Source organism: Pelophylax lessonae, assembly GCF_965119305.1.
Source record: "Pelophylax lessonae genome assembly, chromosome: 8".
Taxonomy (NCBI): domain Eukaryota; kingdom Metazoa; phylum Chordata; class Amphibia; order Anura; family Ranidae; genus Pelophylax; species Pelophylax lessonae.
This window is the reverse complement of record NC_138775.1, coordinates 141,937,509-141,962,498: the sequence shown is the minus strand read 5'-3', so window position 1 is coordinate 141,962,498 and position 24,990 is coordinate 141,937,509. Positions and strand designations below refer to the sequence as shown.

The following is a 24,990-nucleotide window of genomic DNA, read 5'->3' as shown; positions in this document are numbered from 1 at the left end:
ATACAATTACTGGGCCGGCTGCAGACACTATGCCTGCCCTCTCCTCCATTCATAGAAGATGTATTCCATCAAATGTGCTCTATGAATGGAGAACTAGAACATGAATGAAAGGCCTGTCTATTCATGGATGGAAGTTATAGTACAGCTTCTATGAATGGAAGAAGGGTGTGCATAGTCACAGATCCAGCACTCTTAACCCCCGTGGCACCAGAATAATACTTTTGCTGGGGTTTGGAGGGGGTGGGAGTCAGAGGACTTCGGATTTCAACAGACCAGCCAGCAGAAGGGACACTTCACATTGAATGTAAGTACTGTCCCTGTACGTACTATAAAAATAAAACATTTTTGACTAAACTTGGGTTTTAAATACACTGCTCAAAAAAATGAAAGGAACACTTTGAAAACATCAGATCTCAATGAGCAAAAGTATCATACTAGATAGCTAAACTGATATGGACTGGGTAACGTGTTAGGAATAAAGGGATGCCACATCGTTTGATGGAAACGAAAATTATCAACCTACAAATTGGCTGAAGACACCCCAAAAACCAAAGTGAAAAAATGATGCAGCAGGCTAGTCCATTTTGCTGAAATTTCATTGCAGCAACTCAAAATGGTACACAGTAGTTTGTATGGCCCCCACATACTTGGACATCAGGGCATGCGCCTAATGAAATGACAGATGGTGTCCTGGGGTATTTCCTCCCAGATCTGGACCAGGGCATCACGGAGCTCCTGAAAAGACTAAGGTGCAACCTGCTGGCGTTGGATGGACCAAAACAATGTCCCAGAGTTGTTCTACTGGATTTAGGACAGGAAAGCGTGGGGGTCATGCAATGGTATCAATTCATTCATCCTCTAGGAACTTTCTGCATACTCTTGCCACATGAGGCCGGGCATTGTCGTGCACCAGGAGGAACCCAGGACCCACTGCACCAGGGTAGGGTCTGACAATGGGTCCGAGGATTTCATCCCCATACCTAATGGTAGTCAGGGTGCCATTGCCAACTGGTCACGCTGAACAATGTTACAGGTAGCATAACGTTCTCCATGGCTTCTCCATACCCTTTCATGTATGTCACACGTGCTCAGTGTGAACCTGCTCTCTTTTGTTAAAAGCACAGGGCACCAGTGGCAGACCTGACAATTCTGGTGTTGAATGGCAAATGCCAATCAAACTCTGCAGCGCCGAGCAGTGAGCACAGGGCCCACAGGCCACCCTCAAGTCCGTTTGATTGTTTGGTCAGAGACCGTCACACCAGCAGCCTGCTGGAGGTCATTTTGTAGGGCTCTGGCAGTGCCCATCCTGTTCCTCCTTGCACAAAGAAGCAGATATCAGTCCTGCACAAAGAAGCAGATATCAGTCCTGCTGATGGGTTAAGGATCTTCTACAGCCCTGTCCAGCTCTCCAAGAGTATCTGCCTGTCTCCTGGAATCTCCTTTATGCCCTTGAGACTGGGTTGGGAGGAGCAGCAAACCCTCCGACAATGTCACTTATTGATGTGCCATCTTAGTTGGACTGTCTGTGAAGCCTCTATAGGGTCCAGACATCGCCTCATACTACCAGTAGTGACACTGACCCCTAGGGGAAAAAAACATCAGTGGCCTCCACCTGTACAACCATTCCTGTTTTGGAGGTCTCATTGTTGCCCATCTAGTGCACCTGTTAATTTCATTATCAAAGCAGCTGAAACTGATTAACAACCCCCTCTGCTACTTACTTGATCAGATCAATATCCTAGGAGCTGAATTGACTTGATGCTATACTCTGATTAAAAAGAGTTCCTTTCATTTTTTGGGCAGTGTACTAGCTTGCGTAGCCAGCCACTGTTAAAATGTGTTGTGGGGAAAGCGTAACCTAAAAACAAAAATATAAAAAACACTTCTGACATAGGGTTGTTATGCTCTCCCTGCTACCCTTTGATCTAGAGAGGGACCATGGCACCTACCCAGGTTGGACTTCAAATATATGTTCCGGTCTTCATCTTCATTACGTAGGAGAGAAGGATAATAGTAGTTTATGGAAGGAAGAGAACATGGTTTGTGACTTCAGTTTCCACTCACATGAAGTGACAAGGATACTGCATTTCTGGCGATATCAATAGATATTTTTTTAGTACTTGCTGAAAATGTTCTAATTAAAAAAAATAAAAAATTAAAACTTAAAGAGGAAGTAAACCCTCCTCTGACACTTTTACCTATAGGTAAGCCTATGATAAGGCTTACCTATAGGTACTGTAAATATCTCCTAAACATGTACTGTTTAGGAGATATTTACCTTACATGCAGCCAGTGACGTCACTGGCGCATGCGCTCTGAAAGAACGGCCGCTCGTGGCGTTCCTTCAGAGTCCCGTGCCGTGACTGTCGGCTCTCGCGCACGTGCGCGGGAGTGACGTCACCGCGGCTCCAATCAGATGGCCGGATGCCGCAATCCCGGAAGACGGGCAGCTGGACATGTTGCCCGTCATAGAGGTGAGTGAGCGGCACGGCGGGGGCTTGTTCTAAGGTAAGTATTGCATAATGAGCTAGCATGCGATGCATACTAGCTCATTATGTCTTTCTCTTGCAGGGTGAAAAAAAAAAAAAAAATGCAAGTTTACAACCTCTTTAAGCCAAACATACATTGATCGAAATTCAGCTGGATCAGTAGGGACTGGCTGAATTTTGATCCATCTATGGGCACCCTGGTTGTACAGAAGTTGATCAGTTGACTTCTGTACAACTACCTTGTCAAGATCATTGTGTTCTATTGGGAGGGAAGGCCCAAAAATGGAAAAAAATTTAATAAAATGCAAACTCCAAACCACAGGGGTGTAATGGGCTGCCTTCAGTTATTCATTCATTATTTCTTTAATCTATACTGCAAACTCAAGAAATGGGAAAGGTTGCTGTGAACAAATTATTTTCTTGTTTCAGTTTTTGTTTTTAGTCCGTGTCAACCTATTCCAGCATGAATTTCACAAAACAAATACTTGGAGGTGGAGAAAAAAAAAAATATAGGCATGTAACTTATGTCGAACACACCTCTCCATTAAAGAGGGCTAGAAATAAATATACAAAAATACTAAACAAGACTGAGTTCTTACAAGCAACCCAACTGACATACATACAATGAATAGAAAGGTAAATGCTTTGATACAGGGAGGCAGTTTTATAACGCACTGCAGAGAAAGATGATACTGTATCTGTTAATACATATGCTGCAATTCCTCCTCCCCTTCAATCCCAGTGCAAACACAAATTGCACGTGCAAATACGAGCAGGAAGACAGGATAAGGGCCAGAGAGGGATTCTGGGAAGTTGAAGGGCCATTTTCACTCCCTACTTACTGATCAATGGAATGTACGTGTTAACCCCCCTTGGTCCAGGCAGGGGGACACCAGCCTCAGTGGCCAAAGAGACGTCAGCTTGGAGCCCAGGTGCAGCTTTGGGATGATTGTTGGGAAATTTAAAAGAAAAAATACATACAGTAATAAAAAAAAAACTGTGGGAAAGAAGGAGACATTTGTTTATATATGACCACCCCTCCCCACCACCAGGCAGCAAAAACAGAATCCCAATCTCTACACACTTAGCACAAAGAACAAAATCCCAATAGCTACATACTTCTAGGGCAAAACAAATTCAGATGTAACCTCCTTATGGTCAATGCAGTAAGTAAAATTGACTAAAAATGGCCAATTCTACATGTGCCATTTACAATTTTCTATAACAAATATTCAGTTTTACAATAAAAAATATTTATAGCATTATTACTCTAAAGCACCGAACTTACAGTGTCCATTAATGTATAAAAAGCTGTGTATTCTTTTTCTATAAAAACCTTATTAAAAAAATCAGCACAATAAAAATGTCCCGTCATAATATATCCAAGATAAGTCATTTACAAAGACAGATGTGTAGCTATTTAAATATTTTTTGGTTCTTGGTTTTACAAGTCTTTCAGCACAAGTACAGAATATCCCCCTTTGGGACAAAAAAGGGAGGCGTGTAGCCCAAAGTACAACACAGTTATATTTTAAGATCCACAACCTTTACTAACCCTTTATCAAGCTTACTAGTAATGGATTTTTTGGGATCCTTCCTGTCTGACACGTCCTACCCTAGTTTTACATCACTCATTCACAGTACTGTTATCTACGGGGAAGAGTACTCGTCACCCTTGGTTTTTCTCATGATTTTTACTACAGAACCCCTCTTCAGAGGAAGGTATTCTATAGGTAACAGAAGAGATGAGGGCTGGATCTTTGGCAGAAACAACCAGTATTTTTCTATATATATGTACTTTGCCTGAAAAAAGAAAAAAGCACGTATACAGCTACTGCATCCAAGGGCTAGTAAGCTGCAACACATTCAATTCTTGGGTTTAAATTCACTTTTTTTATTAGGTATTACAAAACATTACATTTTTATCTTTATATTTGGTTTGTAAGGTTTATATACATTTTATAAAGAGAATTCGACTTGGTCTATGCATGGGGTGGACATCCATATTTAGGTCTTGTGCGAATTGGGATTCTGTCTTAGTGAGCTCAATATGGATGTCAATTTTGTTCACTGTGCATCAGGAAATAAATTGGTCAGCTTTTGAAAATGTCAGCTGCAGTTCACAAATCTAGAAGAGCTAATTTACGCACAAAGCCATTGTCACCTATCTAAAAATTTTACTTGCCTGTCTCGCCTTTCCTGTGGCTTGAAAATGTAAGTAAACCCTAACAAACTTTGCAACTGAAAAGGGTTTTAATTGTCTATATAGAAGTGTAAAAAAAAAAAAAAAAAAAAAAAAAAAAAAACTTTATTCTACCAGAATTTATTAAGCTGATAAAATCCTGTGCTGCATTCCTATTAGCATTGTTACCAGCTATATATGTTGACTACAGGACACACCCTATGTTCTGGAGAAGAGGAGACTGGTGTGTTCTGTAATCCTCTTGTAAGGTAACAATGCTGATTTTCCATAGATACAGGACAGCAAGTGAGCCTTGTCACCCTAGGACAGGAAATGGGTTACTAGCAGGATCAGGTAAAAACTGAGAAAAAAGAAAAAAAAAAAAAAAAAAAAATCTCAACAGCCACAGGACTACTCAACCACAATATATTAAATTTTTGTTCTTGGGCTTAGGTACACTTTCATTTTTTGAGTCATTGACCTGTAACACGTATGCATAGTAGGAGCTCTGGTTTTACTAGGTCTACCTTCTATGCACTTCATTTGCAAGTGATAAGATGGCTATGAAACTAGCCATTATTTTGTGGTTTGTTGGCAGCCTGTTCAAAATGAATAGGCCATGTGTGCAGCAACGCAAAGCAACAAATGGGAAAGTGTTGCCTTGTGTAAAAAGTAAACATCAGAGGTGTGCACTGACTTGGTTTTGCCCTTTCCACAACTAGAGTATAAAATCACAATGGAAATTTACCAGCATAGAGTTCTGGTCCATATACAGCTCCCATAACAGGACTAAGCTTCCAGCCTGAAAAACCAAAAAAAAAACCATCAATATGAAAATTCACATAAAATTAAATTTTTCATTTTTTCACAAAACCTTTATTCTCCAAGAATATTTACTGGTTTCCAGGACCTTGGTGAACTGATTACCAGACCCATCACAGCTGTTAACAGGCTCAACGCAGCTATTCAGCTTAGCTAGCAGTGTATATTAGGTGACCTCTCAATAACCGATTTCTGACTGCAATACGTTACGGTTTGCTATTGGTTTACTGGGGTTATGGCCGAGTATCAGCCATAACCTTTTTTCCCAGTAGCGACTGCTTTTCTCGAAAGAGGCCCAAATGGCTAATTAGCTGCTGGATCACTTTCAGAAGAAGTGGGAGGAGGCATCCCCCCTCCTCCTGCCACTCGCCAGTGTTTCTCAGGCTTACCATTTTTACTGGCGTGGCTAGCCATAGAGGTTTAACCGAGACCAGCTAGCCTCTATGGTCTTGGATGACCGGAGTAACGCCATGACTTCCGGCCTAGGATAGAAGTAATTTTTTTCTTTTAAAAGCAAAAAGATCAATTTTTATATATTTTTTAAAGGTAGAGGAGAGATTTGGGGTCGTATTGACCCCACATCTCTCCATAAAGAGAACCTGTCATCTCTTATTTTATTACAAGAGTTTAATCACTTTTATTCCTATTACAAGAAACGTAAAGGGACAGTGTAAAATGAAAAAACGTAAGAAAAATTTTAAAGCGCCCCATCCCTCCGTGCTCACACCCAGAAGTGAACGCATACACAAGTCGCGCACGCATATTTTTAAACTGTGTTCGCACCACACGTGAGGTATCGCTGTGAATGTTCGAGCAAGAGCAATCGTTTTTAAATATTGTAGTTTGTCGCTATTCCTTATTAGGTATGTATTTACTTGGCATAACACACACATTTATTTTTCGTTCTTTATTACATTTTTAAACATATTACAAATGGGCCACTTACAAAGTTACAAAAAAAAAAAAAAAAAAGTAATACAACAAAATCACAAGTGGCCAGCCATTCTATTCACAATAGTATATGCAACCAACTATGCAATCCAAATATACAATTACAACTACAGCCGCACGATTCTGTATAAAATGAGAATCAAGATTTTTTTTTTTGCTTAGAATAAAGATCACGATTCTTGGCGTAACATCTTTTACATTATACAAAAAATTGAGCTAACTTTATGGTTTAGTTTTTTTAAATTCATTAACCACTTAACGTCTAGCCACGTAGACCTACGTGGGTTGACTTTGCGTGGTTGTACCGGGTGATGCCTCTAGTTAGTTTTTTTTTTAGAGGCAGAGGTCGGCTTTCCGGCGGTAACGACCGATGCGGCTCGGGAGCCGCTCGATTGTTACCCCAGCGAGCAGGTCCGGTCTACCCCCTCTGGCACGTCACTTCCGGGACGGTGGAACGCACGCCAGGACCAAGGCTTACCCGAGCGCACACCGCAACCAGGAAGGAGCGATAGACCTGCCTATATGTCATTATCTGCTCGATTTTGCTCTACTAAATGTGAGTGATATTCTTTTAACTACTTCAATAAAAGATCGCTAAACGGAATTACACTATTGCAAGTTTTCTTTCCATATTTATGCATACCGGGGTATTGAGAACACCAGACCTCGAAGGATTCCTTATCAGGTTCCCTACTGGGACACAAGCCTTGTTGACCCTCTACAGCTGTATAGCCTAGGGGTCAATTAAGTCCGGTAAGTGGATTATCCAAAGGGGGATGATTGGCACAGTCCACAGCACTGGAGTTATGGCATGATGCTGCACATTTTTCTGGGCACTTAATGCACTTTTGGTGGATTGCTATATGGACACTTGCTGACTTCACTATCTACTGGACTATCAAAGTTCTTTAACATTTTTGCACTATAATATTATATGGACACGTCTCATTTTTATTCAACACTATGATATTTATTGTTGAATCACTATATTTGTTTATATGCACTTGGTTTGCACATGGCACTTTAAGATTACTTAGGTTATATTTATGCGATTATCATTTTTAGTATGTACCTTTTTGCGCTGTATTTTGGCACAGTATACTTACCTTACTTCCTCTTCCTCCCTCGGCGGCACGGCGAGTCGTCACTTCCTGGCTTGCAATGATTCCTGGGAGCTGAACGTCATCGCTCCCAGGAATCAATGCGCCTGCACCGCCCCGACGTCAGTTCCGGTGCAGGCGCCGTCATACCTTGCTAAACAGCTTCTGGGCATGCCCAGAAGCTGTGCAGGAATGACGCTGCAGCACCGGAAGTGACAGCGGGGCCATGCAGTGCATCGTGGGACCGAAGAGGACGGAAGAGGACGCAGAAGAGGATCACGCTGGCTTCAAGCTGCCCACACCTGAGATGGCAGCACTGGACAATACATTTTCAAGGTAAGTATTTCTTCTAAAAGGTAAGTGCAACCCGGGAAAGTTCAGAGGCTATCCATTGTGGAATGTACTAGCCCTGACTGTCCCGGGAGTATTTTTATGTATTTTTTTTGTTTTTAGGTGGAACTCCGCTTTAAAGACATAGGCTTAAAGTATATAGTTGTACTCATAAGTTTACATACCCTGGCAGAATTTATGATTTCTTGGCCATTTTTCAGAGAACATGAATGATAAACGTTTTACACTCATGGATAGTGTTTGGCTGGAGCCATTTATTATCAATCAACTGGGTTTACTCTTTAAATCATAATTACAACAGAAACTACCCAAATGACCAAAAGTTTACACACCCCAGTTCTTAATACCGTGTATGGCCCCCTTTAACATCAATGACAGCTTGAAGTCTTTTGTGGCATTTGTGGATGAGGCTCTTTATCTTCTAAATGGTAAAGCTGCCCATTCTTCCTGGCAAAAAGCCTCCAGTTCCTGTAAATTCTTGGGCTGTCTTGCATGAACTGCACATTTGAGATCTCCTCAGAGTGGCTCAATGATATTGAGGTCAGGAGACTGAGATGGCCATCCCAGATCTTGGCCTTGTGTTTAGAATCATTGTCATGTTGAAATCTCCAAGTACATCCCATGCGCAGCTTCATGTTGATAAATGCCAATTTTCCTCCAGTATTTTTTGATAACATACTGCATTCATCTTGCCATTAATGCTGACCACATTTCCTGTGCCTTTGTAGCGCACACATCTCCAAGAAATCAGCGATCCACCTCCGTGTTTCACAGTAGGAATAGTGTACCTTTCATCATAGCCCTTGTTGACTCCTCCAAATGTAACGCTTATGGTTGTGGCCAAAAAGCTCAATTTTGGTCTCATGACTTGGTGCCAGAAGGTTTGAGGGCTTGTCTCTGTGCTGTTTGGCATATTGTAAGTGGGATACTTTGTGGCATTTGCATAGTAATGGCTTTCTTCTGGAGACTCAACCATGCAGCCCATCTTTCTTCAAGTGCCTCCATATTGTGCATCTTGAAACAGCCACACCACGTTTTCAGAGAGTCCTGAATTTCACCTGAAGTGATTTGTGGGTTTTGCTTTGTATCCTGAACAATTTTTCTGACAGTTGTGGCTGAAATTTCAGTTGGTCTACCTGACCGTGGTTTGGTTTCAACAGAACCCCTAATTTTTCACTTCTTGATTAGAGTTTGAACACTGCTGATTGGCATTCTCAATTCCCTAGATATCTTTTTAAATCCCTCTCCTGTTTTTACAGTTCAACTACCTTTTCCCGCAGATCATTTGACAATTCTTTTGCTTTCCCCATGACTCAGAAACGTCAGTGCCGCACTGGATGAAAGATGCAAGGGTCTGTCAGGAGTCCAGAAACTCATTTACCTTTTATACACACACACACACACTAATTACAAGCAAAACATATCACAGGTGAGGATAGTACCCTTTAATAGCCATTAAAACCCCTTTGTGTCAACTTGTGTGCATGTTATTAGGCCAAAATCACCAGGGTATGTAAACTTTTGATCAGGGTCATTTGGGTAGTTTTTGTTGTCATTATGATTTAAAAAGAATAAACACAGTTGATTGATAACAAATGGCTTCAGTCAAACCCTAACCCCGAGTGAAAGAAAAGTTTGTGTGTTATTCATATTCTTGGAAAAATGGCCAAAAAAAAATCAAAATTCTGTTAGGGTATGTAAACTTATGAGCACAAGTGTATATCTTAACCACATACTACCTGCCCACTGTCAAATGACGGCGGAGCGGTGTAGCTATTGTTCTGGGAAGCCGTCATATGACGGCGCACCAGAACAGCCTCTCTCTTGCTAGGACACGGCACGATCCCGATGTTGGTAAAGAGTCAATGATATGACTCTTTACCCATGTGATCGGCTGTGTCCAATCACAGCCGGTCCCATGTAAATGAGGAAGTGCCGTTATTCAGCTCTCCTCGCCTCACACTGTCAGTGTGTGAGGAGAGACGATCAGCGGCTCATCCTCACAGGGGAGACAAGGACATGTAATCCGGAAACTGATCATCAGTGCCCCGATTACCCAAAATGTAAATAAAAGTGCCAATTACTGCCTACCATCAGTGCCCACAGTGCTGCCAATCAGTGCCTGCTCATCTAGGCACTGATGGGCATTGACTGGCAGCACTATGGGCACTGATGGCGCTGCCCATCAGTGCCGCCCATCAGTGTCCATCAGTGCCGCCTCATCAGCGCACATCAGTGAAGGAGAAAATATTTTCAAAATTTACTCACAGAAAATAAGAAAAACTTATTTTCCAAAATGTTCTGTCTTTTTCCTTTTTTTTTGTAAGAAATAAAAAACCCAGAGGTGATTAAATACCACCAAACAAAGCTCTAATTGTGTGAAAAAAATGATAAAAATGTCATATGGGTACAGTGTAGCATGACCACGCAATTGTCATTCAAAGTGTGACAGCACTGAAAATTGGCCTGGGCAGGAAGGGGGTGAAAGTGCACTGTAGGCAAGTGGTTAAGCTAAGCCTTTTTTCTAGTTTTGCATTGAGTGTGGAATTCTTAAAAGCCCTATAATTGCATTGTTGGGTATTTTGACAGTTGGCAAGAAATTGTCGCAGCAGGAGTTTCACCCATCTGCCCTGTGGAGTCTCTGGTCCTCAATGAGCCAGATGCCTCAGGAAAAAAAATAAATAAAAAGGGGCAGGACTACAAACGGGGACTATCCATGAAGCCAGCATAGTTCAAAAAAACTATATGCAACACTGATTCAGTGTTTCCAGGCTTAGGACTTGTTCACATGGGGAGTATGAATGCAAACCCTGTGCAAGGGCAGTGTTTACCCACATGGGGATGCACGGGTGTTTCACGCAGGCAGTCGTCTACTGAGAAGCAGCAGTCGCATAGACACTGTTGTTGTGCCAAGACGTGTGTGTGTGTCACACTTTGTGTGTTCGGGGCAGTGAACCTGCACCAATGTCAAATTATGAGCAGCAACTTTGTCCATGAAGCCGCAGCATCCTAACAGACAAATGGGATTGCATTAGGATGCCCTGTGTGAAAGTTGCCTTACTCCCTACTGTATCCCTGAAGATTAAGGGCGAATTTGCCCTAGAATAAAGAGCTGCCAGAGTGCTTTACCATTTTGCCAGCTGTGTGTTCCTGACTGCAGTAGAGGCTACTGTTGTTTGTACAAGATTAATTTGCGCTACAGTACAGTTTCACGTAGTTCTGTACAATGGTCTGCGATAAAATTCAGCAAGTTGCATTTTAGCACAGCTATGGCAAGCATTGCAGTGTGAAAAGGAAATACATGAAAACGTGGACTTTATAGGCACCCAATAAGTAAAATAAATGTAATTTAACTACATATTCCATTAAAAACATTGTTCAAATATTTTATTGATAACAAAGATCAAAGTAGAGAGAAATGTGTTTTTGAGACCCAAGAAAAATGTTCATAAAAGCATAAGCTAAAATACATAGTCAGATCAGGCTTCTAGTATAAACATGTAAACCAAACCATTCCCATAAAAGCGAGATGGTGGCACCCAATTGCTTGGAGCGTGGTCAAGTCCAGGGAAGGTTGGTATAATTCAGAGCAGCCTGCTCCAACTCGACATGTTTTGTGAATGAACGCTTATTTAGGAGCTTAGGCAAACATTCTAGATGAGAAAAAATACATAGGATAACTATCTGAATATATATGGACCACAAGTAAAGGTATTCACTTGATACAATCTGTGTCATAACATTTGAAAGCAAAACCGATACATATATATGTATGGAGAGGAGGCCAACACAGGGCACAAATGCCAGGAGTGTCCATGTGGACATGGGAACACACACGAAGAGTAGCCCCCAAACACGAACCACATATATGTACATAATTTAAAACAAGAGGAACTCTCACAAAATGTATATTTAAAGAGGTTATGACACAAATTGTATATAGACCACAGTGATGGCATTTAATGAATACAGTTAGGTCTATATATATTTGGACACAGGCACAATTTGAGTTTTTTCTTCAGGTATTTACAAAAACATATTCAAGCTATAGTTCTATAATGGGTATGGGCTGAAAGTGCACACTCAGGTTCAATTTGAGGGTATGCACATCCAAATCAAAGAGTTTAAGAATTACAGCTCTCCAGAATAGCAATCCCCGTTTTTTCAAGGGGCCAAAATTAATTGGACAATTGAATCAAAAGCTATTTCATGGCCAGGTGCAGGCTACTCTTTTGTTAGTTTTTCATAAATTAGGCAGGTAAAAGGTCTGGAGTCAAAGTGTGGTATTCATATTTGGAATCTATTGCTGTGAGCCTACATCATGCATTCAAAGGAGCTATCCATGCAAGTGAAACAGGCCATTATAAGGCTTCAAAATTAAACAAATCCATCAGAGCGATAGCAGCAACATTAGGAGTGGCCAAATCAAGGTTGGTACATTCTGAGGAAAGAAGAACGCACTGGTGAGCTCAGCGACATAAAAAGACCCACAAAGAACTGAAGACAGCTGCAGGTAGAGCCTGGCAAAGCAACAAAGGAGGAAACCCATTCTTTGGTAATGCTCATGGGTTCCAGACTTCAGGCAGTCATTGCAGTAAAGGATTCTCAACAAAATATATAAAAAAAAATGAACATTATTATATTCATTTGTCCAATTATATTTGAGATCCTGAAAATGGGGGGACTATGTATAAAAATGGTTGCATTTCCTAAAATTTTACTTGGTATTTATGTTCAACCCCTTAAATTGAAGTGCAAACTTTCAGCTTTAAACTCATTTGGATTGCTTCATTTTATTTTTATTCTGGTGGCATACAGAGCCAAAAGTATAAAAATTGCACCTATGTCCAAATATATATGGGCCTAACTGTATAATAAGATATTTATCATACGTATTTTTACTCCTCTAGTACGTTTGCCTAAGCAAAGAAAGTGATCAATTCCCCCCCCCCCCCCCCCCCCCACCACCACGGCAGTCAATAAGTATATGCATGTGTTACAAATTCACAATATTGGTCTTGGGAATGGTAGTACACTTTATTTGTATTTTTAAGCATTACAGCAAAAGCAAGAAATTGGTAGAAAAATCATACAGTCAAGAAAAAGATTGGAAAAATACATCAATGAAATTTAGTTGATTGGGATTAAGAGGTTCCTCCTTGACAACAGATATAGAATTTGGGGAGGACAATTCTCCCAGCTTGAGAGAAAAGGGTTATGTCAGACAATCCTAATTAGTTAAGATTTGAGGTAATCACCAATATGTTTTAGTAGTCATCAAAGCAATATTAAAAACTTTAAGCAATTGGTAAAAATATCCAAATAAACCTAAACCTGTTGTGGCAACAACCTTGGTGTATTTGACCAGAATCAGCAATTGGGAGGAAATGGCCCACCTATCCAGATGGTAATTTTATGGACCAGTCAGCTTCATGCACAGTGAGATGGTGTAGATTTTGGATATGGCGTGTTCATGCTGTTGCACTTGTATACAGTGTATAATATCACCATGCAAAAAACTGAACCAATAATTTAATTTGACTCTAAAAAGGTTAGGTCTCCCATTTTTTTTTTTTTTTTTTACGGATTACAAAATAAAATGCGGTTGGCAACCTAGATAGCTTTAGGGTGTACAATCTCAGTGAACAGAATTCAAAACTGTCCAATTAACTGATCAGGTACTCCATTAAGTATTATGCTTTTAAAGTGAACTAAACTTGCCAACCAAATGTTTTCCCAGCACAGTTCCTGGTAAAAATGGTCAAGGGTGTTCGTGTTTCCTATTAGTGTTAATTTCGCTAAAAAAAGTTGTCATTTTATTTAGCAGCTGGTTTCCAGTGACTAAAAATAAAAAAAAATCACTGCAAATTTTTGTCAATTGACAAAAACTATGATGAAAATCAATTCCAATTTGTCAATGAATGATAGGGGGGAATGAAAATGTGAGGAACATTTTACTTAAAAACGTTAGACAATGCCTAAATCTAAGTCTGTGTAGTTTGTTCAAAGCTTAATACCATAAATAACATGTTCGATTTTTTTTTTACTCCAGGAGCATATGAGTTTGGAAATTCTAGAGAAATGCTTACATAATGCATTACAATGTAACCAAACCCATTAGATTTTAGATGACTAAAATGTATTGCAGATTTTTGTTGACTAAAATACAACAAACAATTCAGATGACTAAAATATAACAAACTAAAATTGCATCATAGTCGAGAACATGTGAAGCACCATGGTAACTGCAGAGAAGAGGCTAAAATAGCACCTTCATTGGCTGTAAAAAAAAATAAAAAATAAAAGATTTAGGTCCACCTTACGGGAGAGAAGAGAACTGTATAGCAAACTGCATTGCATGCCTGCCCATTTAAAATGTTTAGGCCTGATATCTTCCTCTTGTGCCATTCTTCATAAAGTATCAAAGTAAAGAGAACATATAGTGGTTTTGCATGAATTCTGATTTTTTTTTTTTTTTTTTAATCATGGCTTGGACATAGCACTGAGTTGTCATATTAGAAGCAATTATATGCAAGGATGCTGGCAAATGCATTGGAACAGAACACTTCCTAGGCTAGTTGCCCCAACATCTGTACCATCTGGTTGAAGTGAAAACTGTAAAGGAAAAAAAATGTGTACATGTTTATATGAAATTATACAGGCGGTTACATACAATACAAGCTCAGGGCTCAAGGCCCCTTTCACACAGGATGGACTTCTGTTTTTGAGCAGCTGGGGATCTGTCCGCTGATCAGAGCACAGCTGGAGGATAACAGATTTTTGTCCACTTAGTTTCTGCAGAGCGGACACAGTCTGTTTTGTTCAATGGGTGGCTGGGTGTAAATAGACTCAGACTGCCCTCTGATCCGAGACGGAGTAGGATGGATCCCCTAGTTATTTTTAGCAGACTGGATCAGATCAGAGATAGGCGGGTGTAAACTGACAAGTCGGTTAACACCCGCCAGTCCACAAGGGTAAATGGACTGTCCGATCAGGTCTGCCTGACACCAGATCTGATCGGACCCTTCATGTGAAAGGGGCCTAAGCAGCAGTTAAGTTCATGATTAACAAATGGAAATTTCATGATTAACAAATGGAAATTAAATTATATTTTCAAACATTGCACTAAAGCTAAACTCTGGGGAAAAACTGGATATTTGTCTTATAAAATCCTTTTCTCTGTTTGTCCACGGACACAGCTCCATATCTTCTTTGACCCTTGGGTTAGGCTGCTCTCCATAGGAGTAAGACTAGGTGGAAACCAATTTGACTACCCCCCCATAGGGCAGTCCTAGGTGGTTATACTTCCCACTTCCTGCTATAGGACTTCAGTTTGTACCAAGCAGTGTCAGAAGAAAACATAACCCAACTCAGAGGGGTGGGTGCTGTGTTCGTCAATGAACATCAGAGGAAAAGATTTTTACGGTAAGACAAAAATCCAGTTCTCTTTGGTTCATTGACGGACACAGCTCCATACCTTCTTGGACCCTTGAGATGTCCCAAAGCAGTGTCAAAACTTTGCGGCCGAACGCAGCATCCTTTCAACTTTGTGCATGTATGCACAGACGACCATGTGGCCGCCTTGCACACATGGACCACTGACGCCTGAGGACACAAGACCCAGGAGGCACTAAGCGCCCTTGTAAAATGCACCTTAACAAGGAAAGAGGGAACCTGACCCCTGATAGAATAGGTCTGCACTACCGTCTGCCTGATCCATCTAGAAATGGCTGCAGCAGATTGACTAGGTTCCTGCCAGGTACATCCTGATTGCCCGAACCACATCTAGGGAATGTAAAGCAATTTCTTTAGGATGTTTTGGCTTGGGGCACAAGGAAGGCAACACATTGTTTTCAATCAAGTGGAAACCCGATACGACCTTGGGAAGGAACGACTGACAGGGAAGAAGCAACACCTTGTCCCTGTGAACCACCAGATACAGTGACCGATAGGACCACGCAGCCAGCTCTGACACCCTGTGTGCAGAAGTAAGCAGAGGAAGTTCACAAATATTTTCAAAAGGCAGTTTTTTAAGAACCAACAGTACCAGATTGAGGTCCCAGGGACCTTACCGGAGGAGCCAAGTGGCAAACCCCCTGGATGAAAGTGTGAACTAAAGAATTTGCAGCCAAAGGCCGTTGGAAAAAAATTGCCAAGGCAGAAATCTGACCCTTGATGGTGCCCAGTGCTAAAAGTTGATCTACACCCAATTGTAGAAACTCCAACAGGTGAGACACAGAAAAGGAGCGGGGAGAAACCCCCTGCGACTCACACCAAGAAATGTATGCCCTCCAAGTGAGGATTAATCTTCCTAGAAGTTGATTTTCGAGCTTTTAACACAGTGTAGGAATCACCAAATCCGACAACCCTCTATCCTTCAGTACCTGGCTTTCAATAGCCAGGCTGTTAAAGCCAGCGACCATAAAGCAGGATGGAAGATCAGCCCTTGAGACAAAAGATCTTCTCTGAAAGGGAGTCTCCAAGGAGCATCGGCGACCAGCCTTACGAGGCCTGTGTACCTGGACTGTTGAGGCCAGTCTGGAGGCACCAGAATGACTGGAATCCCTTCTGCCTCGATTCTGCGCAGAGGTCTCAGCAGAAGCTGTAGTGGAGGAAAAGCATAAAACAGACAATACTTACCCCAAGGGGCCACCAGAGAGTCTGCAGCATCGGCCAAAGGATCCCGAGATCTTGACACAAACCTCTGAAACTTCCGGTTGAGACGAGAGGCCAACAGGTCCACATCGGGAGTCCCCCTCCAGAGACCGTTGTTGAAACACTTCTGGGTGAAAAGACCATTCGCCTGGCTCCAACGCCTGTCAACTGAGGTAGTCTTGCCAGCCAATTTTCCACCCCTGGAATTTGCACAGCATAGAGGGCCGGAACATATCGCTCTGCCCACCTTAGAATACCAGCTACTTCTCTGGATGCTAGGGGACTTTTGGTGCCCTCTTGATGATTGAGATATTCCACAGCCGTTGCATTGTCTGATTGAATCCTTACCGGGCACCCCTGCAGACGATCCATCCACAGGGACAGGCAAAGCCTGATCGCCCGAATCTCCACTATATTGATCAGCAGACTGGACCCCTCCTGAGTCCAAATCCCTTGAGCCAAATCTGTGCCCAAGACACCTCCCCATCCGGACAAGCTGGCATCCGTGGAAACCACTGTCCAGTACAAGGGGAGAAAGGACTTGCCCCTGTCGAAGCACCAGGGAACGGAGCCACCAAATCAAGAATCCCCTCGCACCCCGGCTAAACAGGATCAGATTATCCAGAGATTGAGGATTCTTATTCCATTTGACAAGAATCTTTTTGCAGATGCCTGGTATGGAACTGAGCAAACTGAACCTTGAAGGTGGAGACCATCAAGCCCAGCACTTGCATGCAAGTCCTGAGAGATGACCGATGGTTGGACAACAGGAGCTGAATCGCATGCTGCAACTTCAGCCGTTTCGCCTCCAGAAGAAACTCCCTGACTGAGTCCAAAGTCAGGCCCAGGTAGTTCAGGTTGTTGGATGGATTCAAACCCTTTTTCTGAAAATTCAGTGTCCAGACAAACTCTTGCACAGTGATGCCCAGATCATCTTTTAAGACAGATGGAGACTGTTCCCAGAAGATCGTCCAGGAACCCCAGTACAGCGACCCCCCCCCCCCTGCTTGAGCAAGGCCAACACCGGAGCCAATACCCGAGGAGCTGAGGCGAGACCAAAGGGTAACGTCACAAATTGATAATGCTCCTCTCCCACGGCAAAGCAAAGAAAACGCTGGTGCCCGTCATATAGGAATATGAAGGTAAGCGTCCTTCAATTCAAACGAGGCCAGAAAATCCACTTGATGAAGGGATGCCTGTGTACCAAGACTGTCGAGGCCAACCGCCACCACTGTGCGAATGATCTCCATCTGAAATTTCTGAACCCCACAAAACGATTCAGGGCCTTAAAGCAGAGTTCTGGCCACAAAAACTTTTACAATAAAAATACCCCTGGGACAGTCAAGGCTAGTACATTCCACAATGGATAGCTTCTAATCTGTCCCAGGTTGCACTTACCTTTTAGAAGAAATACTTACCTTGAAAATTTCTTCTCCAGCGCTGCCATCTCAGGTGTGGGCAGCTGAAGCCAGCGCGTCCTCTTCTGCGTCCTCTTCGGTCCCACAATGCACTGCACCGGCCCCGCCTTCACTTTCGGGGCAGGAGCGTCAACCCTGCACAGCTTCTGGGCATGCCCAGAAGCTGTTTAGCAGGGAATGACGTGCCTGCAGCGGAACTGATGAGCGGGGCTGGTGCAGGCGCATTGATTCTTGGGAGCGATGACGTTCAGCTCCCAGGAATCAATGCAAGCAGGAAGCGACGGTGCGGGCCGCGCTTCCAAGGAGCATCGGCGACCAACCTTACAAGGTCTGCGTGCCAAGACTGGTGAGGCCAGTCTGGAGCCAACAGAATGACCTGGATCCCTTCCACCTCTACCCTGCATAGAAGCCCTGGCAGAAGTTTCAGCGGAGGGAAAGCATAAATCACCCGATACTGACCCCAAGGAGCCACCAGTGCGACTGTGGCGTCGGCTAGAGGATCTCGAGACCTGGCACCTTCTTGTTGAGACGAGAAGCAAACAGATCGACCTCGGGAGTCCCCCACCGGACACACAGGAGATGAAACACCTCTGGATGCAGGGACAATTCCCCTTAATATCTACACCTGACGACTCAGGAAATCCGCTTGCCAGTTGTCCACACCTGGGATGTGCACAGCAGAGGGGGCTAAAACAAATTTTTCTGTCCAGGCCAAAATCTCGGCCACCTCCCTGTCTGCCAAGACACTCTTGGTGCCCCCATGGTGATTGAAGTAAGCCACAGCCATGGCGTTGTCCGATTGAATCCGGACAGGACAATCTCGCAGATGAGTTGTCCAGTGCCTCAGACAAAGCTTTATTTGCTCTGCGCTCCAAAACATTTATCGGCAGTTTGGACTCCTCTTATGTCCAGGTTCCCTGGGTACAGAACTTCCCCAGTACCCCGCCCCAGCCTAACGTCCAAAACAACGGGAAGGGGGGGGGGGAAGGAGTACTGAATCAAAGTGTCCAAGGACTTTGGATCCTTGTTCCATTTGACAATAATCTTTTTGCAATGGTCAGGTATAAAGCTGAGCAAACGGAACTGCCTCGAGGGTTGATGCCATCAGACCCAAGGCCCACATGCAAGTTCGCAGAGAGAACAGATTGTTTTCCAACAGCAACCGGATCGCCCCCTGCAACTTCTGCAGCTTGTCCGGAGGACGAAAGATCCTAGCCAAAGCTGAATCCAGAGTCAGGCCCAGATAATCCAGTCTCAAGGAAGATATCAGTGCAGATTTCTTGAAATTGATGTTCCATTTGAACTTCTGTAAGGAGCAGACAGTGATCGTCAGGTCGCTTATCAGGGCTAAATGGGAGTCTGCTCTCAACAGGAGATTGTCAAGGTACCCCAGTACCGCTAGCCCCCGTTGACGCAACAATGCCAGCACTGGGGCCAGTACTTTGGTAAACACCCTGAGAGCAGAGGCTAGACCAAAGGGTAATGCCACAAATTGATAATGCTCTTCTGCTATGACAAAACAAAGAAACCGCTGGTGCCCAGCGTAGATGGGGATGTGAAGATATGCATCCTTGATATCTATGGAGGCCAAGAGGTCTCCCTGGTATAATGACACCACCACCATGCAAATGGATTCTGCAGGAAACAGTTCAGCGCCTTGAGATCCAGAATTGGACACACTTTGCCCTCTTTTTGAGGCACAGTAAACAGGTTTGAATAAAACCCTTGAAAGCTTTACTGAGAGGGAACTGGCACATTCACCCCTTGCAACAGCAGGTCTTGTACCACCTCCCATAGATCCCTTAACCGATCTGGAGATAGGCGCAGATTGGAAGGATCTGTCCGACGGACAAGACCGGAATTCGATCTTGTACCCTGATCGGATCAGTTTGTGAACCCATTTGTCCTGAATTAAGAAGTCCAAGGTTCTGGAAAGAAGTGAAGACATCCCCCCACCCCAGAAGCGGGTGAGGGTGAGGGCACCCCTTCATGCAGACTAGGACTTGTCTACAGATCCAGACTGGCTGGTTTTTGATTTACCTGACCATGGCTTCTTGGAACTCCCAGAAGACCTGAACAGCTTTCCTTTGTCTTGTGAACAGAGGTATGAAAAAGCCGCTTAAGAGCAGTAACAGAAGGCCCCCATCACAGACATAGCACCTTGCCCTTAGAGGATTGAGGAAGAAGAGTACTTCCCACCCATAAGGCCTTTTATCAACTCATCCAGAGAGGATCCAAACAACCTCTCCCCCAAAAAGGGAAGATGCGTCAAAGCCTTTTTGTAAGTCTGGTCTGCAGACCAGCTCTTTAACCACACCATGCGTCTGAACGCAATCCCCACTGCCGACACTCTGGCCACTAGGGGAGCTGCATCCAGACAAGCATCACACATGAACACCAGGGCCTGAGCCATCTGGTCCATTAGTTCCAGCAACGCTTTTAGTAACTTCAGCTAGTCAGTAACCATCTGTGACACCATAACATTCACAAATATTCAAAATGGAATCCGCTAGCACATGAAGATGGCGGGACACAGTCTCTACCCGTCTATCCACAGGGTCCGCGAAGGTCAGGGATTCTTCCACCGGAACCACAGTAGCCTTACTCAGCCTGGAAACTGGATGGTCCACCTTAGGTGGCACAGTTCACCTAGTGGAAACTGCCTCCGCAAAAGGATAACTGTGTTTAAAGCACTTAGGCACCCACTAGCATGTGCTTGATGCGCCACCATTGTTCATTGATGATATTGTCAAAAAGTTCCAGACAAGGGAACACCTTGCCCGATTTAAGGGAACCAAAAAGACACCTGTGAACCCGACGCTGTAGATTCATCAGCCAATTTTAAAGTTTCCCGCACTGAAACTAAGTGCTTCCACCAATGCGCGTTCCCGTGCAGCGGCTGATGAGGACCTCTTCACCATCAGAATGCGAAGACACCAACCCCTCAGGGTGGGTTGCGTCTGTGGTGGCCATATCTGCCTCAGAATCTGAGGACACCACAGAGGGAGGTGAAAACAGAGGGCGTTTGTGGCTAGCAACACTTAAATACAAAATCTACCTTTGACACCAGGCTTTCCAAGACTGCTGTAATCGCAGACAGGGGCTGCGACCCAGAAGGTTCCACAGCCACTCCTAGGGGTCTGTAGGTGAAATAAGATCCTGGGACTAAATTTTACATCAAAATGAAAATAATGCAATATCGCTTTAAAAGTCGCTAAATCGCGATGCTACTAACTCCGCGTTATACCTAATCCCAATCCAATACAATCTGATAGAGTGGGTGAGAAAACCTATAGTGGACCCCAGCAAAACGTTACCAGACCGCTCAGGAGACCGCACATTCTGTGAAAATTAAAGTAAAAAGTTCCTTCACAGGAAATGACAAGCACCGCTTGTCACAGCGAGAGGTTTAGTTTTGCATGCCGTTTGCCTGTCCAGCATTGTGGACAATAAGAAAATGGCCACCCCATGCATTTCTATGGGGACTAACAAAAAATGGCTGCCCATGTATTCCAATGGAGAAATGAAACCATGAATCCACAACAAAATGGTGGCCTCCAGGGCGTGCCATGCGGTCTCCCAGAACCCCCGAGGAGGTCTCAGACAAGCGGCATCAGAGGGTCCCTAGGAAGGGACCCCACCAGAACAAAGCCCCCCACAGAGAAAACGCTGCTGCACAATTTCCACCCTCCGGAGGTAGGACCTGCTGTGGGTAGTTGAAAATGATTGGAGAGGTTAGGCCTAACATCCCAGAGGCCAGGGGTACCAAGGGAGCCCTGAGGGTCTGACTATTCCATGGAGGGGCCCACGTCCATCCCGAGACCCCCAGGGGATTGGGGGGGGGGGGACAGTATTACTCACCATACCACAGTACCAGGCTGGTGCCACTCCAAGCAAACCCACCTCCCACCCGGGGTGGGGGTGCTGCGACTCAAAGCGTTCCAGGTCAATCGCATCCCGGTGAGACTCATCCACTCGCAGGCACGTCCCCATCCACCGGGGCTCTGTCGTAGCGAGGCCTAGTTCTGCACTATACTCTGCTTGCTGGCCAGGCTGGGAGACCTTAAGGATCTAGAATATCCAGTCCAAAACCACAGCCGGCTCTTGCTTGTAGTTCTTCAGGAACACAAACTAGTGGAAAAAAAATAAATCACAAAATCAAAAAAACTTTCCCTATTAATAGCTAAGAACAAGGTTTATTCCTTAAAGTAGGCAGAAACAAACTGTAGCAGAGCATGTGGGGTTATGCCTGCAGGGACAGCCCACATAGGCGTGGTAAAGCTTTTTCCCATCTAGTGCCTATTCCTGATTGGAGCATAACAATAGTCTAAAGTTATGGAGCTGCGTCTGTCAATGAACGATAGAGAAATGGATATTCATGATTAAAGGAGCACAATATCAAGTGAAAAGAGCCAATGAAACATTATGGAGACTAACCAGTATTCAACAAAATAGACCAATTTACATAAGTAATGTGCTTTCATAGGGAGGATCTGTTTGCAGGAAAAGCTACAGACTGACTTTACACCGCAATTTTAATGTTACAATTTACCAGGTCATGATCAGACAATTCTACACAGCAAGTGGTTTGTGTTAGAAAATACCCTACAAACAGATAATACTGTGTCGATTCACATCACTTTTTTTTTTTTTTAATAAATTGTTTATTTCCATACATAGAAAACACAAATTTACAACTGCCCTCTGTAGGGCAGACAATACATACATTACCAAAACAAGGGAAGGGGGGGGGGACCCCAGATAGCCTGTTGCTCAAACATATGATCTATTAGGCCCAATAAATATGATGATATATTCAAGGCAATTAAATTATCAGGCGAGATTATATATACACACATACATACATACACACACATATACACACACACACACATACAAGTACATACACACACCCGCACTCCTCATACAAAGAAACCAAATTACACGTATGTATATACCGTTACTCCCCAAAGGTTCCATTTGACCCGACCCACCCTACTTAGAGGGTCTGCCCAGGTCATCGGATATTGTGGATATACTATCAATCCAACAGCTCCATACCTTATTAAAACTACCCAGTTCATGTATGTGGCTTTATACATGTAAGTGTATTATTTATAACTGCTTTCCAAGCCTGTATTATGGTTGGTCTAGATTTTTTACATGAGAGTATTATTGCTTTCCTTGCATAAAACAGTAAAAGCGTCAAAAGAGTATGGATAGCATTTTTATATGCCAATCCATCCACTAAACCTAAGAGACATACCTCCTCCCCCTATTGGCTGTAACGAAATAGCTGTCGCCTCAGCTACACATTCCATAACTCCCCTCCAAAATGCCTGGATTTCCACACATCCCCCAAAAAATATGGTCGAAATCTGCATGGACCGAAGTACACCACCAATAGTTAGGAGACTGTCCAGGGTACATTTTCGCCAACTTGAACGGGGTATAGTAGACCCAGTGCAAAAATTTATATTGGATAAGATGATCTCTGAAAGATACCATATCTCGTCCCAATCATATTCCCATCACTAAACATGTATTGCATGTACTCTAACATTCACCTATTTAGGCAACTTTCAAAAAGTAATATGCTATTACACAATAATGGTAAGAAGGCTTACGTGCACATGCTATCTGCAACTCACTACATATTTGCCTTTTAAAAGTCTCAACTTGGAGACATAATGCTGTCAATTTCAAAATTACCTTTTTTTCCCCCTTAAAACGGTCCTCAGTTTAAACATTTGATATATTTTCTATTGTGAATAAAGTATGGATTTAAGCGATTTACAAAAATCATTGCATTCTGTTTTTTTATGTATACCAACTTTTCTGGAATTGGGTTGTTTAAGCAGTTTAAGCGTTTAAAAAGAAACAAAAGGTGCAGAGGTTATGAATAGAATATATCAACCACTTTTTACCTGCAGATGTATTTGCCTCATTCTAGTTTCTGTCTGTCTTTTGTATAGTCGCATTACTTGGACTGCAATCTACAGTTGATGTACAGCCTGAGGATTCTTTTGATTTCATGAAGAAAGCCTGCATGGAATAGCCACCACCACTGGTGTTGAAAGATTGCAATAATTATTACTGGATGCTGTTTCAATCAAGGTTATTTGTATAAATCTGTATTTAAAGTATTGCTTACCTGTACTTTTACTGTGCAAGCTTCTTCCATTTCCTCTAGATATCCTGATATTTGCAGGATGAGACATCAAGTTTGATGCTGCCAATATCACTCCATGTCTTCAGTAATGCCATCAGCGGTCTCTTGATAGTTAGTGGTCTTTGCAAACAGCCTCCAAAACAACCTGCACAAATGTAGGTCTGTCCTATTGTCAGGAGAGCCTAATACCACAGGAGTACCTTCAGGAAGGTCACAACCCTGAAGTATAGGCAAGTGTTTGAGATTGATCTTTTTCTTCAGGGTGCTGGTAATGGCGAGTGTTAGGCATTAGAAATTTAGTCAAATGTGAACAAGCCCTAACAAACGCTAGTATAGCGTTTGTATGGCGTTAGTATGGATGTCAGACTAGTTTTAATGAGCTTTAGTATGGGGCGTTTTACAAGCGTTAAAACCTAAACGCCCTATGCGTGGTTTTGAAGCCTTTGAGTGTTAAGGGGCGTTAAAAATGCTCTGCAATGGAAATTGACAAAAATAATGGGATTTTTGTACTTCCTGTAAAATCCATTACCCTGGGTTAATCGATGGACACAGTGCTCCATAAATCATAACTACTGGGTTATATTGCCTCCTCCAGGAGTAGGACTAGGCAGAACAAAAAACACCTGGCTACGCCCATGGGCTGTCCTCAGCTGGTTCATAACCCCCCCTCTCTGCTCTAGGTAATCTGTTTAGTAGCAAGCAGTATTTAGAAGCGACAGACTGAGGTGAGACAGACTGAGTAGGGGACTCTTCCTCCTGGGCCGTTGCCCACTTACCACTTCCACCCAGGACACTAGGGGCTGCAGGACCGCCATAAGTGCAACCATGGGAAGCTGGGATTACGAGGTAC

The 24,990-nt window shown here is 43.2% G+C and overlaps 1 protein-coding gene across 7 annotated transcripts in view; it reads right to left on the bottom strand.

Annotated features, from left to right (window-relative positions):
* Positions 1-24,990, bottom strand: part of RBFOX2 (RNA binding fox-1 homolog 2) — a 528,484-nt gene that overhangs the window by 98,293 nt on the left and 405,201 nt on the right. For 5 of the 7 annotated variants that reach the window (XM_082266542.1, XM_082266539.1, XM_082266543.1 and 2 more), the window contains exons 7-8: positions 5,420-5,473; positions 3,332-3,427 (exon numbers count right to left, since the gene is read on the bottom strand). In XM_082266542.1, the coding sequence (XP_082122668.1) occupies positions 3,332-3,427; positions 5,420-5,473 (150 nt within the window). The remainder of the gene's footprint in view (positions 1-3,331; positions 3,428-5,419; positions 5,474-24,990) is intronic. The other 2 variants (XM_082266544.1, XM_082266545.1) reach the window with 1 other exon arrangement.